We start from the raw sequence: 16,318 nt of genomic DNA on the forward strand, positions 1-16,318 counted from the left end.
GATAGAGGCCTTGTGCATGGGTGGTGGCCAGGTGGTTTGCCCTGAAGGGTGTCCCAGATCACGGTGGGGGTTCCCTTGGGGTGTGAGGCGGCCTGGGCGAAGCGGCTGTGGTGGTTTGCAGGCCGGCCATGCCCCCCAGCGACCCAAGCGGAGGCCCTGGTATCTAGGATTTATTTATCTTCTATAATTGAAACTTTATAGCCTTGAGCAGAGCCAAGCCTCCTGCTTGCTCCATGGCTGCAGCCATTTTTGTTAGGATTTATTTAGCTTCTATAATTGAAACTTTGTAGCCTTGAGCAGAGGCCTGGGCTGGCCAGGTTGTGCAGGAAGCTTGGCTTCCTCCATTGCTGGGGAAACCCAAGCCTCCTGCTCTCTCTGTGGCCGCAGCCATCTTGGTTGGGTTAATTTGCATACTTGCTCCTGATTGGCTGGTGGGCATGGCTTGTGGGTGTAGAAGAGTGATGGTTAATTTGCATATTACTCTTTTATTAGATAGGATATATGATTCTAGAATATATTTGATTTTAGAATCCTCTGAGGCAGGTAGGACAAGTGGCAATTATTAGATCCACTTTAAGAGCGAGGAGATAGAGAGGCAGAAACGCTTTAAGTGACTTGCCAAAGACAACTTAGGAGAGGTAGAATTAGGACAAACACATTTAGTTTTCCTGGGTCCACATCCAGGTCATTTCTTCATTTTTAAACTTTATTTTGGTTCCCGAGCCATAGTCACTTGAATACAATGCCATCGTTCTATAGACACTGTCACATTCTCTTGTTTATCTGTTGAGTGAGGTTTTACATTTTACTAGGCTCTCTCATTTTCAAAAACGAATGATGAGAAGTGTGTGCAGTCTTGTCACCTCATCTGTGAGCAGAATTTACCCACTTGCTGTAATTGTTCTGCAGGACACTCCAGAAGGGTGAGAAAGGCCAGAGGTTATAATCTCTGTCCAAAGTGAAAATACACCCATTATTTGAATCAGGTTTTGCCCACCCCAGTCCTGCTTTAGTTAATAAAGTATAGAAACAAATCTCCTTTCTTCCCTCTTTCTTTAATGTTTTTCTGAAAGAACATTGAACATCTGTAGATGACCGAGTAAATATTAATAAGGCTGATGGTGAGAGAAGGGAAACAAGAGGGTGTGCCAAAGCTTGGAAAATGACTAGGCATGATGTGATGTTGGCATGAAGGACCCTATTTTATGCCTGTCTGACCAATCTCAAGGCTTCATCAATAACCATGCCTGATTAATTACACTGAAGTAGCCAAAGAAACAAGCAGAATGAAAATGTGCCCTTACTGATGGGGAATGAGCCACTGCATCATCGGGACTGCTTGTAACTGTCCCTTCCCTTGGAAAGACAGAGCCCTAGGAGGAGGTGCTGCTGTGTTTCAAGAGGCAGTTTGTGGGTGACATCACCCTTAAGGCTAATAAGACTTGAGATAGGAATGTAGCAAGCACTACTGCATTGTTTGCTCCACATGCACCATCCTGGCAGCCTCCTGAGTTCATCCTCTTAGAATGAACAGAGCATGATAATTTAGACAACATGCTTCAAAGTGCTGGACTTAGAAGCCTTTACAACAGGTGTAGCCTCTCACACCTCAGTTTTGTTATCTGTAAAATGAAGAAAATCATGTCTACATAGTAGGACTGTTAAGAAAACTGAGTTTGTGTATGTAAAGCACTTAGAGAAAACTGTGATAGGCACACAGAAAGCCGCTAATGCATGTTACTCATTATCATTGTCATTAAAGATAGGAGGTTTTTTTTTTTTTTATTTCTGCGTTTATGGATTAATGTGTATCTTTTCTTCAACACTGACTGTACCTATTTGACAGGATTTCATCTAACTCCACTCACTTTATTATTCTTTTTTAAAATATATTTTTATTGATTTCAGAGAGGAAGGGTGAGAGAGAAAGAGAGAGAGAAACATCAGTAATGAGAGAGAATCATTGATTGGCTGCCTCCTGCACACCCCACACAGGGGATGGAGCCCACAACCCAGGCATGTGCCCTTGACCTGAATTGAACCTGGGACCCTTCCATCTGTAGGCTGGTGCTCTATCCACTGAGCCAAACCAGCTGGGGCTAATTCCACTCACTTTAAAGCCATTCCATACCTTCAGTTGTTGCCTGGTTTGTAATGTGGTGGGGTTGTGACTACAACAACAAAACAACTTGGAGTCAAACACATTTGGGTGTTTGGGTCTAAATACTAGTTCTGTTATTAGCTAGTTCAGAAGCATTTGGGCACATTGTTTAACTTCTCCGAGTCTTAGTTTTCTCAACTCTAAGTGGACATGAGAATGCTCTATCACTTGAACCATTGCAGCCACATCAAGGCAAATACATACACATATAATAGACTTTGTTGGGATTCGGTATTACAATTAGATGGCTCAACACCCAGGGGGCACAGAATGCCTAGATCTTCCATTGGCACAGACACCATGGTTCTGCTTAAGTCTCCAAAATTATTTTATTGTGCTGTACTGAGCTAAATGGATGCTATGTATGAAAAAGTTAGTCCTTAGTGGGTATGTAGTAGTTGGTGGCTTCACTATAAAAAATGTTTGAATGAATTTGTTTCAAAATCCCAAGTAATAATGATGGCACACCTTTTTAAAATGCTTATTTACCAGACACTCTACACAGAGTACATTACTTAATCTGCACAACAATCATATAGGTAGCTACTCTTATCAATACCTATTCACAGACTTGGAAACTAAAGCTAAGGGAGCATTTTCCCATGGTCATGGAGGGGTTCATATTTAGGCATTTTTGACTCCAGAGTATATAGTTGTAACTTGTATACTAAATGGCTTAGTGACCACATCAGATATTTCATCAGGTCCAGCATTGACCAGGAAGTGGTCAAACCTTTTTGAGCTTATTGAGACTAAAAGAGAGCTGGAATAGAGCAAAATGGGCATTACAGAAACAGCATAGGTGTAACTGTTGCTGTTGATGATGATTTTTCTCTCTTAGAATATATTTGTATGGGTGGAAATACACAAATATATTTTTCTTAAAAAGCATGTCATATAAAGAATTAGCCTTGCTACACCTACAGAAGGAAGTAATGAACAAAATGTATTTTTTTAAAAAAGAGATAAACTAGGACAGCTTGGTTTTTCTGATGTTATTCTAGTCATTACCTGCCTACATAACCCCCTACATATAATCCCCTACAAACTCTCTTTGGGGGCTACTTAGCTTTTGCAGTGATTAAGTGTATGGATGGGGGTGAAGGTTCAATTAAAAATATAATGAATTTTCTCTTTCCTCTGTATCTTTAGACTCCAGAAGAACTAGAGGACGATTCTGACTTTGAGCAGGAGGACTATGACGTGCGCAGTAGGACAAGTGTTCAGACCGAGGACGACCAGCTCATCGCAGGGCAAAGTGCGCGGGTGAGTAGACACTCAGGACTTTGGTTGGTTGCACAGGGGCTATGTTCACCATGTTAGTTTGAGGGAATTTCTGATTTTCAGGGACTTGGAGCCCCGGGTTTGAGGCTCCAAAATTTGTGTTTACATCTGGGCATGTTTATTAGTGACTCACATTTTACACAGTGGACATCACCATCACAGCTTCTGATTTCTTTTGACTCTGTTATCTCTCCATCAATTGAAAAATAGCAGCTATAAGAAATCAAACACTTATGTGTATAGTGGGCTTTGTTGGGGATGGAGGTTATGCTTAGATTAGATGGTTCAACAGCCAGGGACACAGGATGTCCAGATCTTGCTTTGGCATAGACACCATGGCTTTGCTTGAAGTCTCCAAGCTTGTTAACTACACAAGAGGTGATGACAAATGGAGAATTAGAGCACTGTTTGTTAGTGAATGGGCTGTCATTCCTCCATACTCTGGCCTAGTCCAGTGGTCGGCAAACTCATTACTCAACAGAGCCAAATATCAATAGTACAATGATTGACATTTCTTTTGAGAGCCAAATTTTTAAACTTCTTCTAAAGCCACTTCTTCAAAATAGACTCACCCAGGCTGTGGTATTTTGTGGAAGAGCCACACTCAAGGGGCCAAAGAGTCACATGTGGCTCACGAGCCACAGTTTGCCGACCATAGGCCTAGGGTCTCTAATAACCAAGACCACATCTCTTGAAATTGATTAAAGACCATCAGAATAGAGAGAGCTTCCTCCCCTACTTCTTTCCTCCCTTACTCCCTTACCTACCTCTGGCCAGGGCAGTAGCCCTAGATTTGTCTGTATGTGATAGAAAAAAAGAAATTATTGAGACATACTAGAAATATGCCAGTTGGAGGCATGGAGCAGGAAGCAAAGAAAGATGATGGTTCTGGCTGACATTTAGACATTCCTGAGCACTTTATAACACTGTCCACCAACACAAGTATTCCAAAGAGGATTCTGGAATCTGACCAATCTGATTAGCTGTATCTCCTTGGGGGTAGATGCAAGTAGTGAAGGCCAGTGGCAGGAGATGAAACACCTGGGGATTGCAAAGGAGGGTGAGATTCTCCTCCCTTTAAAGCCTCAATTTCATAGTGTAAAAACAATCTATATACGTATATTAAACCATAATATGCAAATAGACTGAACGATGGAACAACCAAACAACCAGTCGCTATGACGTGCGCTGACCACCAGGGGGCGCATGCAGAACATGGCAACCGTCAGCAGCAGGCAGCAGAGTGTGGAACATGGCGAGCGTTGGCCACAGTGGGATGGTGGAGCAGGTGAACGGGGGCGCCAGACCAAGACAGGTCACTGGTTGCTGTTATCGGGCTGAGCCTCTGGTGGTTACTGAAAATTCTTTGCTCTTGCATGTGGCGCTCCCGCCTGGCGCTCATACCCACTGCTGGCACAGGAGCCACCGCTTGCACCCGCTGCCGGTGCCTGGTGCCAGCCCTGATTGCTTGGCACCGTCAGCGGGTACAAGCGGCAGCCGCTGGCCCCGATTGCTCCTCAGGGCTTCTCCACCTCCCCCTGCTCCTAAGGGGCAATTGGGGCCAGCAGCCACCTCTCACAGCTACTGCCGGTGATGGCCCCACTCGCACCCGCTGCCAGCACCAGAGCTGCTGCTCAAACCCACTGCCAGCGCCTGGTGCAGGTCCCGATTGCCTGGCACCATCAGCGGGTGTGAGCCACGATTGCTCCTGAGGGCTTCTCTACCTCCCCCTGCTCCAGAGGGGCGATCAGGGCAGCAGAAGCCACTTGCATCTGCTGATGGTGCCAGCCCTGCTTGCACCCACTGCTGGCACTGGCACTAATCGCTCTGCCCCCTCAGTGGGTGCAAATGGGGTGGCAGCGCTGTCAGTGCACGGGAGAGGTGGCAGGAGTGGGGCTGCGGGCAGACAGGGGACCAGGGGCCATGGTGGGAGGGGCCAGCCGAGACCCGCCCCTGTGCCCACCACAGCCTTGTGGCCCACAGTTCCTTTCAAGGTGCACGAATTTGGGCACTGGGCCCCTAGTCAAGTTGTAATATAGCTAAGAATCAGATATTCTGGTTTTATATATCAGGTTTAACTTAAGAAAATAACATCAATAGGAAGCATTAGGTTGAGAAAGAGGTGATGATTTAGGATAGGGATTAGGAAACCCCTGAAAGCTGATACTGGTTTAAGAATTGAGAAGAAGAGTAATAAATAACTAGAGGTTAAAATAAAGAGGAGTCAAAGAATATTAGGCCTTATGATGAGTCATAATGTCTTTGTACATAAAACACAGGTTACCTTTTGTCCTTTATGTCCTGATAGGCTCATCCAACAATTAAATAACACAGAAGCTATAGATGGACATTGATAGGGAAAATGTGAGGGTAAAATCCAGAACATTAACGATGCCTTGGCTTCGATTTCAGACAGACTTGGTTTTGAATTATAAAGGTTAGAGAGAGGACCATGCTTTGTTACATGTTGCTTAATTTCTCTGAACTTCAATCCTATCATCTGTACAATGTGAATAATAAACTTACTTGTTAGAATTCTTTTAGGGTTTTAATTACTTAATGTTTGTAAAATAATGAGGAAAATACCTGACATACTTTATTAAGTGCTTAATAAAGGATGACTCTGAAGAATGTTATCCTTTGGAAGAGAGACCTTTTCTGATCACAGGCTGGTGACAATAGAAAAGCACACAAAATATGAAGCCCCCTACTTTGAAAATTTCTTGTGGACTCTATTTAATCCCGCCCCAAATGTTGACACTTGGGAAGATCATTAGCTGAGAGTCTTTTGAGCCTATTTGGCATAACATTAAACTGATTTATCAACCAAGTCATTCATCTTCAAAATTAAGTAAAACCAGCATTTTTACATCAATGACAGAGGGTAAGTTTGAGTAATTCATCCAAACTTTAATCAATTCAAAGTCAATTTGATTGATTGCAACTCAGAATTGATACAGCCTGGTAACCATTGACTTGTTTTCTCAAAGACCAAGGCATATTGTACAACTCTTCTAATCACCATCTGTCAAAATAGCATGATCACTCCCACTTTTTTACAAGGAAGAACAAAGTCCCATTGCACTTTTATTTCATGCATCTTACTTACATTAGACATCAAGCCAGTTATGGGTAGAAATAAAAGTCAGATGGCACCTAACTGCATCATCAGTTATTTCTTCACCCAACAGCTGAAAAGATAATAGACTTTTTTGAACTATTTTTCATCATGAATTCTGAACATGGTCCAGGATAGTAAGAACAAAGTATTGCTCTAATCCAGCACTTGCTGATTTGTCTTTGAGATCCATCATGTGCTGTGTGATTAACTTGCAGCAGACAGCATTAGTTATTGAGTCAGCCTACGTTAGCCTGTAATTAGATGATGACAAATCAGAGACATAGAATTAAGGCTGTAAGTTGGAAATAAGAGGGCACATTGAATTGCTGAGATGACAGATGGTTGAACTTTTGACCAAAGAAGTGTGTTAACTTGGTTAAAATTGTGAAGGAGGCAGAAGTTGTTTTTGACAGAGGCAGTTGCTCTTTTTAGCAGCCAGTCCTCCCCTGGTAATGGCCTTACTTTGTGTTCTCATTCAGACATTCTTCTCTGAAATGTTAAATTAATCTAAAAGGAGGTCAAGGTGGAAAAAAAAAGCTTTTAGTACCCACTCCAACATTGCTCTCAAATTCTGAAGTTAGAGTGTTTATTTCCTTTATATGTCTGATGCTTCTCTACACCATATTATGAAAGGGAGTGAGCAAGGGAGAGTGAAAGAATGAGAATGATCATACCCTGCTCTAATCAAATATAGATGTGATCAGGCCCTGACATGACATCTTGTTAACTCTTTTTTCACAGGTTGTTATAACTAAAATTGGTCAGCAACAAGTCTTGGGCTCTTAGCCTTGGTGATAGAATATACTAGTATTATATGGAGTTAATGCAGACCTGATTTTAAGTTTGGTCTTGACCATTCTATGTGACTTGAGGACTAATTTCTTAACTTCTTCATGCCTTATTCCTTTACTTCTATATAAAGCATCTTACCTTGTAATGTCATTAGGAGAACTGCGTGATAAAATGTATGACAAGACTTGTCAGAGAATGGGAAGTTGATGAAGATGATGGTGATGAGGCTTGCAACATGAGTCATTCTTTAGAAGGTTAGCCAAATAGTTTACCCTGAAAGCTGGATAATTTAAGCCGTCATAACCATGTTTATTTGAGTTAATAGGACAATTGCTTCAATATTTCAAATCACTTCATAGCCTGAGACTGGTAAAAGTCAGAGGACCCACTCCTTAACTACTTATCCTTATTATCCTGCTTACTGTCCAAGTGAGTAGAAATGGCTGCATGGAATCTTAGCCCTTCTACTCATTACTTAAAAACATTTGTCTACTTGAAGACTCTTGCTCTGCATTTAAGAAACTAACACTTGTCAGTTTGGAGGCCCATAGACTTCAAAAGTAATTTTCCCCTTTGAGATGGGAAATTGAAGTACCTGAGAATCTTCTTGAGATTTAGATTGAAGAAAAGATTCTGGGCTGAGTGGTTATTGCCTTGGATAAGTGATTTGTACTTTTATTTAAAAAGTAGAGTTTATAACATTAATCACACACAAAAATGGTTGGCTGTTCAGAAGAAAAGTTGGGACCCTGGGATGAAGGGAGTTGGGAACTTTGTGGATTTGAGTTTCTGATGCCACAGATTTGGGCTCTCAGGTCAGTCAGCCCAGCACTCTGGAGACCTGTGCTTGGCTACTGTGATCAGAAGCAGAAACACCCAACCCGCCCCAAGTGATCACATCACACAAACAGAAAAGAGGATTCGCTCCCTTTCCTCTCGGCCTTGCAAATACTTTTTCTCATATTCCCTTAGTTTGAGGGAATGAATAATTGCATGTTTTGTTTTTTTTTTAATTTTGTATTCAATTTGATTTCAGTGTAACCAGCCTATTTTTTTTTTTTTTTTGACCAGAGCGGCCTTAATGTGTTAACATTTCAAACTGCTGAGTTACACTGATAAGACCTAATTAAAACTGATATATTGAATTTTAATTTGATTAACTTGCAAATTTTGTAGTTTGTGATCTACTGTTTATAGATAACCTTTTTGTAAATTCTAGTTTCAGAAAAGGTCAATTACGAATTTTTAAAAGCAAGAACAGTTTAAAAATATTTAGGAAAAAGACTTCGGCTCATCGATGACTATATATATATGCAGAAGCTTATATAATGATACTTGTACCCAAGTCACACAACATTTAGTGTATTATGCGAGTTGAACACCCCTAGAGTCAAAATAACATTTCCTTTGCAAATCTGCTCTGAAGAGGCCAGTTTTTCTTCAGGATTGTGCCCATAGAAAATGTTTGTGTGCTCTGGTAACTCCTCTTGAACTATGTTGATGCAATTAGTGGGAAAATGTTTAGGCAGTCAATCAAAAGATATTGATTGAGCTTCTATTCTGTATAGAATGTTGAGGCCTCTACCCTAAGGAAGCTTAGAGAGAAGTCAGAAGTAGGGGATTAATAAGAATTAGAGAGAAGAGCGAGGCAGTTAATATTCGAATGCTACATTGCACAATCGAAACTCAAGTGAAACGATTCGCAGAATTAGTATACACACACATTCACACCTACGCACATACATTATGTACACACTCAGACATGTATTATTTATATAAAATCACATGCAAACTTGGACATTAGTAAACATGGCTGTCTATTAGTGAGATGTAGCATCCATGCAACTGCTAGTCCAATGATACCTTTATGCAAATCAGACAAAGACACTCCTTACTCTGCGCAGATAAGCCCTCCCTCATCTGTAAGATACTCAGCCTGGTGGACAGTACTATGATTTCAGTGGCATTTGCACTATTGAGTGATGATTTCAGTGGCATTTGTCCTATTGAGTGAGACTGCTGTGCAGGGTCTAACCTGTCTGATCATGCATGGTGATTCAGTTGTACACAGTGGCTAAGTATGGCGTTAGCTGGCTTGGGTTTGAATCCTATTCCTACAGCTTATTGGTTGTACAATACTTGGAATTTGATTTCTCTAGGCCTTGGCATCATCATTAATAAAATAGGAGTAATAATAGTATTAATTTTATAGAATAATGAAATAGATTAAGTTGTGTGTTTGTTGTTGTGTGTGTGTGTGTGTTTTACATCGCTAAGTTTTTTAGCATAATACTCAGTATTTATATCTGGATTTCATGTCTGTCCTGTATCTATAGATAGTGATATAGTCTCTGAGCCCATTCCTTCCCTTTGATGGCAACTAAATAATAAGTTATAGGGATAGCTGGAAGGGAAAACTAATATAGAAATGATGATAAAATAATGTTAACATAACCCCACACATGCTTAATTTCATTTTTGTCAGAAAAAACTCAACACATTTATTTCATTGCTGTCCACCATGCCATTTTGAGGCAATTGTTTACTATTCATATATTATATCTGAAGATGTTACAGATATAAGCCAGTAGCAGTGAGGTGCTAACTCAAACCAGTGCAGAGTCTGGTTGAGACCAGTTTTTCTGAGCTTACATCCACTGATATTTCTATTAGACATCAGCTACCTCTCCTTCAAACAATTCACTCATGTTGGGAGGAGGTTTACAATTTAGGAAGCAGCTGTTTCTGTTGTTTTACTTGTCCTTTGCAAAAGTTGTAGGTTCCTCAGATCATGCTTTCTTGGTCTCTCTTCTGGAGAACATGTGTATCTCAGGACTGGAGGAATCCTAGGTTGATATTATTCATATGCCCCTTCAGTGAGGGAGGTTGTGTATGGTTCTGTGAGGATGCAATGAGATGATGTCAGTTCCCTGAGGGTCTGCTACATAAATACTGCTTAAAAAATACAGTTAATTAGCGATACTTAATTATTATTGCTAGGGAAAATACAAGGTTAGGTTCCTAAGAGATGCTAGTCTCAACACTTTCTTCAGTCAATCATATATAATCTTGTTTAATGAGTGTTTCCATTTGGCTATCTTATTTTATCATTTTGATTCACTTACATTGAACTGACATGGCCAAGAGCACTATAACTCATGAAGCTCATCTAATACATGTGTTTTCTCAATAAGGCACATCATAAACTTCTGTTTTTTTAAAAAATATTTTAGAGAGAGGAAGGGAGAGAGAGAAGAACATCCATCAATTGCTTTCTGCAAGCACCTCAACCAGAGGTCGAACCTGCAACCTGGGCATGTACCCTGACCAGGAATTGAACCTGCCACCCTTTGGTGTACAGGACAACACTCCAACCAACAGCCAGACCAGCCAGGTCACATTACAATCTTCTTGTGCTTAGGGACACTAGGCAGCACTCCACACTATGCTTGGCGGCCATCTTATATAGAAAAATCACCAACAAAAAAGGACAAAGATATGGTAAATGTGGCACCAAATATACCTCAGAAGGGACACTTATCTTTAATAATAAAAGCATAATATGCTAATTAGACCAGACATCCTTCCGTCCTTCCAAACTAAGTCGGGGCTGCAAGGGAAGCCCTGGTCCTGGGTGCCTGCCAGTGGCTGGAGGGAGGGTCCCAGCTGCCAGAGGGAAGCCAGTGCTGGCAGCCGGGGGAAGGAAGGCTGACTCTTACAGGAATTTCATGCATCGGGCCTCTAGTTTATAGTATAACTGTTGAAAAAAGAAGATAGAGAATCCCTTGTTCAACCTCTCTAGGAACATGTAGGTCAGGTGCCTCATTTTTATTTGCATCTCTGGGCATGTCCATGAATGACTGTGAAAGTGCAAGTATTGATTTGGGGTTGTAAATAAATTTTAGAGGAGTAGGTAAATTTGCAAGTAAAGAATCTATGAAAAATTAGAATTGACTGTAGTTACTCCTTTTCTACATTCCCTTACCAAGCAACTATTGAAAATCAACCTTTGCTTCCTAATTACATATTTTCCCTCATTCCAATGCCTCTGTCTACACACTCATAGGCTCTACTAGGAGCCTTGGTCATACCAGGATTTCCATAGAGGACTGGGAATAGGTGTGCCATCCACAAAACGCCCCCGGGAGGGGATTTTTGTTCTGCATCTAACCACAGATTCCTTTATTAACACTCATAAAATGTCTCCCTATCCCACCCCACCCCACTTGGATGCTTGGATAGTGTTTAAAATTCCTTAGCGACAGAAGGCCTCTTTTCTTTTTTTGCTTCTCAGAACAGATTTCAGTGTTGAAAGAGGTGTGTTCTTTTATCTGGTAAAAGTTTCCTGAGACCAAATATAAAAATTGTCCAGAATAGATTCTTTTGAACAAACATATGTCGTCAAAGTGGCAGAGAAGTCCTGTTAACTGTGACTGTGCATGTGCCTTTCAATCTCCGTATTTTTCGCATGTGGGAGTGGGGGCGGGGAATTTGGAGACCTCATCAGATGTCTGTGCTTTTGCTTTCCCTGGGATGGAGGAAACGTAATTTCCAGAATGGAAGGACAGCCTATAGGCTTTGCCATTAACTGGAGGCAGAGACAACCTACAGTCTGTACTTCCTTTGTCACAATGAGTCACACTCTTCTGTAACCCACACAGGCCATCATGGCGCAACTACCGCAGGAGGAGAAGGCAAAAATAGCTGAGCAGGTGGAGATATTCCACCAAGAGAAAAGCAAGCTGGATGCCGAAGTGGCCAAATGGGATGACAGCGGCAATGACATCATTGTGCTGGCCAAGCAGATGTGCATGATCATGATGGAAATGACAGACTTCACAAGGTGAGGCCCAGGGACATGGAGTTGAAGATTTTTCTCATTAAACCCATAAGCATAACAGTGTATATTAGCTCATGAAAGCTTTGCTAGAAAATTAAAATACAACATAAAAGCTGGGTACAGATATTAGAAAATGTACATGTGTAAGTCAAAATGATCTGAACCTAATTCTTAGCAGATAGGTCTTTTTTGGTCAAGGAGAACAGATTCATTTTTGTAATTATTATTGTTTTAATTATCCTAAGTCAGTCACTATATCAAATCCCTGGGGGTTGGCTGACTCATTTTTTTTTTTTTTTGGTCTGTGCTGTTTTGCAAAGTATTTAAATATCCTGAAGATAAGGTAAATAATTCGTTAATACCCCCTTAAGAAAATATATATTTAGACATATGTGTGGGTGTACAAGTATACATGTAATATGTTTTAATGCTAGCCCATGATCTAGCATTAACTTCAGCTCATTTTTATCCTTATATTCAAAGAATCAGGCTCAACAATCTTACTGCATGATTTTGACAGGTTAATTAAAAAGTATGTATGTTTTATTCTCTTTTGCTCTGAGCAATGCTTTTAAAATATCAAGAGACCAGGTAGAATTCTGTCAGGAGACTTTTCTTCATCTGGGTCATTGCTGTTTCTGCCGTTGCATTGTTACTCTCTTTAGAGGGAGGTGACATTTCTGTCCTTCTACCACACAAAGTCAAAATAAGGCAAAGCAAAGCCCAATGAAAAGTTCCCTGAATTTTGAGTCCAAATACCAGGTGATTTTAGACCATACTCTCATTGTCTTTATTTATTTGCAAAATGGGGAAATAATACTTTTCTTATAAACTTAACAGAAAGGTTTAAAATCTAAAGAGGTAATGCATTTGTAACTTATTCTGCCATAGAAATGTAAGCTATTATTATACTTTAGATTTTTTTTTTCTGGAGACACACACAGCCATGTGAGCAAAGATGTGTTAATGATTCCACATAATATTTGTTATTAAAACTATGTAAGCTATATGGCAGTGTCAAAACATCACCTTGTAGGTGACAATTTTTTAATGATTTCTGAATGCTTCTAATAAGAAAAGGCTGCAGTTGATAATAAAATATGGAACATCTCTACCTCATCCCCCCCTACCCTTTGCCTCTGGCCAATATGTACTAATGACATTACTTGGTCCTTTCTCCAAATGTTTTAAAATTGTTTTTGACTTCAGTGGAATGATTTTACTGTTATGAGGGTGACCTTTGAGACTTTTAAATGTCATTGTATTCATTAGAAGGTCAAATTTGTAAATTTAGTCTCTGTCAGCTTCACAAATTTATTATACAGAGACATGCAGATAACAGTAGGAAAAAGCAGTGTGAGCTCTTATTTAAGCCTTAATTTTCTACAAATCATACTATCATGGCAGCCTCAGACATTGCTTTTAAGGCCTAGGATGACTTCATTTGCTTGCTTTCAACATTGTCTTAGTACTTTATCGGATGGGTATTATGCAATCCATTAATAACATCACTTGAACAAATATTCTCATTAGTTTAAACTGAATAATGAATCTAGTCTTGTTGCCAGTTATAATGCTCTGCATTATATGTAACTGTGGTCAAGGAAGAGAGATCTTTGAGGAGGTCTTGTGAGATGTTAAATAAGACAGACCTTCTATTAGTCAAAGTATAGTTTTAAAAGTGAGAAGAAGGCCACTTCAATTTCCTAGGGATTTTATGTAATCACTTTATGCTGATTTGAATAATGAAATGTCTAGAATGCTACTAGTGATCATTTTTCCCCCCAGCCTGTTGAGCAGTTTTGTGCCCATTTGTGAGGGCAAAGGGAGGAGTAGAGTAATTAATGACCAGGGAAAAGACGGTGTGAATTGGAAATGGAACACTTGAAGCTGAGGTGTGGCCCATGTCTCCATCTGCAGAGGCTCTTCCTTAATAAAGAGGTAGCTGACTTGAGACTTTTTTTGTGGCCTCTCACCTAAGCTCACTGCACTTGATCATATGCATTATCATTACTGCCCTTGCATTTTCCACTTCAAGGAGGAATAATTTCAGCTCTATACCTCTAATGATGCCTATGTACTCTTATGTCTTATTTAAAGGAGTTAAAATTTGACTACTCTGCTGAAATAATACGTTTAAAGGGCATTTGGATGCAAAAAATACCCTCGCATTTAGTATCTTGTTATTATATTCTTATCAGTAGCTGATTTATTAATTTGATTCAGTAATCCCAATGATATCCACTCCATTATTATTAAAATTGGAGAGGTTCTGCCTCATTATTTGTGTAATAACTTCTTCATGGAGGATGAAATTGATTATACCTCATGTCTTTTTGCTGTTCAGTTCTTGACTTCTAGCTCATGGGCAATGGCAGAAGTACTGTAATGCATGGGTGAATCCATACTGATGTCATTTTTGGAAAGAAATAGCATGTGCTAGTCTTTTGTTCCAATAAGAGGTGTGGAGATGACAGCTCAGGAGAGAAACCCAAGTTTAATTGTATAGCAAGGGACAAAGCTGTCTTTTGAGATAAACCATAAATTCTGAGCTTGAAAAGAATAGAGTTCAGACTAAGAAAGTAATTTTTAGGGTATATCCAACTGTAAAATCCTAAGTAGAAGACTAAAAATCATGTAACCACTTCACTCTTCTCAAACTACATTCCTGCCTTAGTTCAGACCCTCAGTAGGCCAACCATGGTATCACTTGACTGATCTTTCAGTTACAATTCTTTACTCTTATCAGTTCATACCACCCCACACCTGGCCATTAATTCACAACCATTCAGCTCCCTTTGCAACAGAACTTTCATTACCTCCTCTTTTCATAGAATAAAATAAAAATCTCGAGTTTGCTATCTAAGATCTACATTTATTGACCCTTAGACTTCTTTATCAATTTTGTACACATTTGTACTTCAACTTCCAGGACATAATATCAATGTTACTTCCTTAAATAGTTCAATTCATAGCCCTGCAGTCACACTCGACTCCTCATTAATCATCAGATTCAGTCTACTTTTCTACTCTGTTGTCTTCATAATGCTTGAGCTGATTGGTGGAAGTGCTATTTCCCAAGCATGTTTTATGGCACCCTGGGTCTTAAAAGAGGTTTCTCTGATTCAATGCATTTGCAAATACACTCCTTACATACTATATCTTCATTATTGGAAAGTCACATTATATATTGACAGGTTAGAGGTTTTGAGAAAGCTATAGCAAATAAATCTTCTTATTTGGATTAACTCCACATTTAGGAATTCTCAGTATTGAATGCATGAATTCATAATGTACTCACATTGATTTTTCACATTAATACCTATTACCTTTACATGAAATAAATATGAATTGAATTGTTAGTCAGTGGTAGATAGCAATGATATAGTAATAGTTTTCCACAACTCTCTCTCTCTCTTTTTTCTTCTTCTTTTTTTCTTTTCTTTCTTTCTTTTTTTTTTTTTTTTGATTTACTACTTCCTGGGAAAGCTTCCAAATATTGACCCTTGTATAAGTATTACCTATTACCAAAAGACAAAATGTTACACAAATCTATATAGTAGACCCAGTTCTATGGCTTGATGTTTTTTCTAGGAAAACAGAAATATGTTCCAGATGGAATAATGTGATGGCTTCTGTCTTTAAGGTCACAAATTGTTCAAAGCACCTTTTAAAACATCCTGAACAGAGAATCTGACCTAATTTATATGAGTAAGTCAAAACCATACAAAACACAAAGTTAGGGAAATACAAAGGTTTTGTCATTATTTTGAGACAAAACTACAGCCAATGGGGACATTTCCTTTATCAACATTATTTTCCATAGATAGGAAGACTCAAATTTCTGATCTTGTCTCTTCTGGGCCTGATATGTATGTGTAGATAGCTAGCTAAATAAATAGATATATTTATTTTTCTGTTGGCCATTTTGTTTCTTGTTTCTATGACCACTTCACATTATTCAGATGCTTGTGGCTCACTTAGACCTAGGCTGTTCAATAGAGTAGCCACTAGCTACATGTGCATGTGACTATTTGTTTATTATGTTTAAAAATATATACAATAAAATTTACTATTTAAACCATTTTAATGTATAGTTCTGTGGCATTAAGTACCTTCA

The 16,318-nt window shown here is 39.5% G+C and overlaps 1 protein-coding gene across 7 annotated transcripts in view; it reads left to right on the forward strand.

Moving 5' to 3' along the window:
- CTNNA2 (catenin alpha 2) overlaps window positions 1-16,318 on the forward strand; it is a 982,769-nt gene that overhangs the window by 916,986 nt on the left and 49,465 nt on the right. For all 7 annotated transcript variants that reach the window (XM_054728044.1, XM_054728045.1, XM_008157457.3 and 4 more), the window contains 2 exons: window positions 3,314-3,427; window positions 12,020-12,201. In XM_054728044.1, the coding sequence (XP_054584019.1) occupies window positions 3,314-3,427; window positions 12,020-12,201 (296 nt within the window). The remainder of the gene's footprint in view (window positions 1-3,313; window positions 3,428-12,019; window positions 12,202-16,318) is intronic.

This window comes from Eptesicus fuscus, chromosome 16 (genome assembly GCF_027574615.1).
Source record: "Eptesicus fuscus isolate TK198812 chromosome 16, DD_ASM_mEF_20220401, whole genome shotgun sequence".
Taxonomy (NCBI): Eukaryota; Metazoa; Chordata; class Mammalia; order Chiroptera; family Vespertilionidae; genus Eptesicus; species Eptesicus fuscus.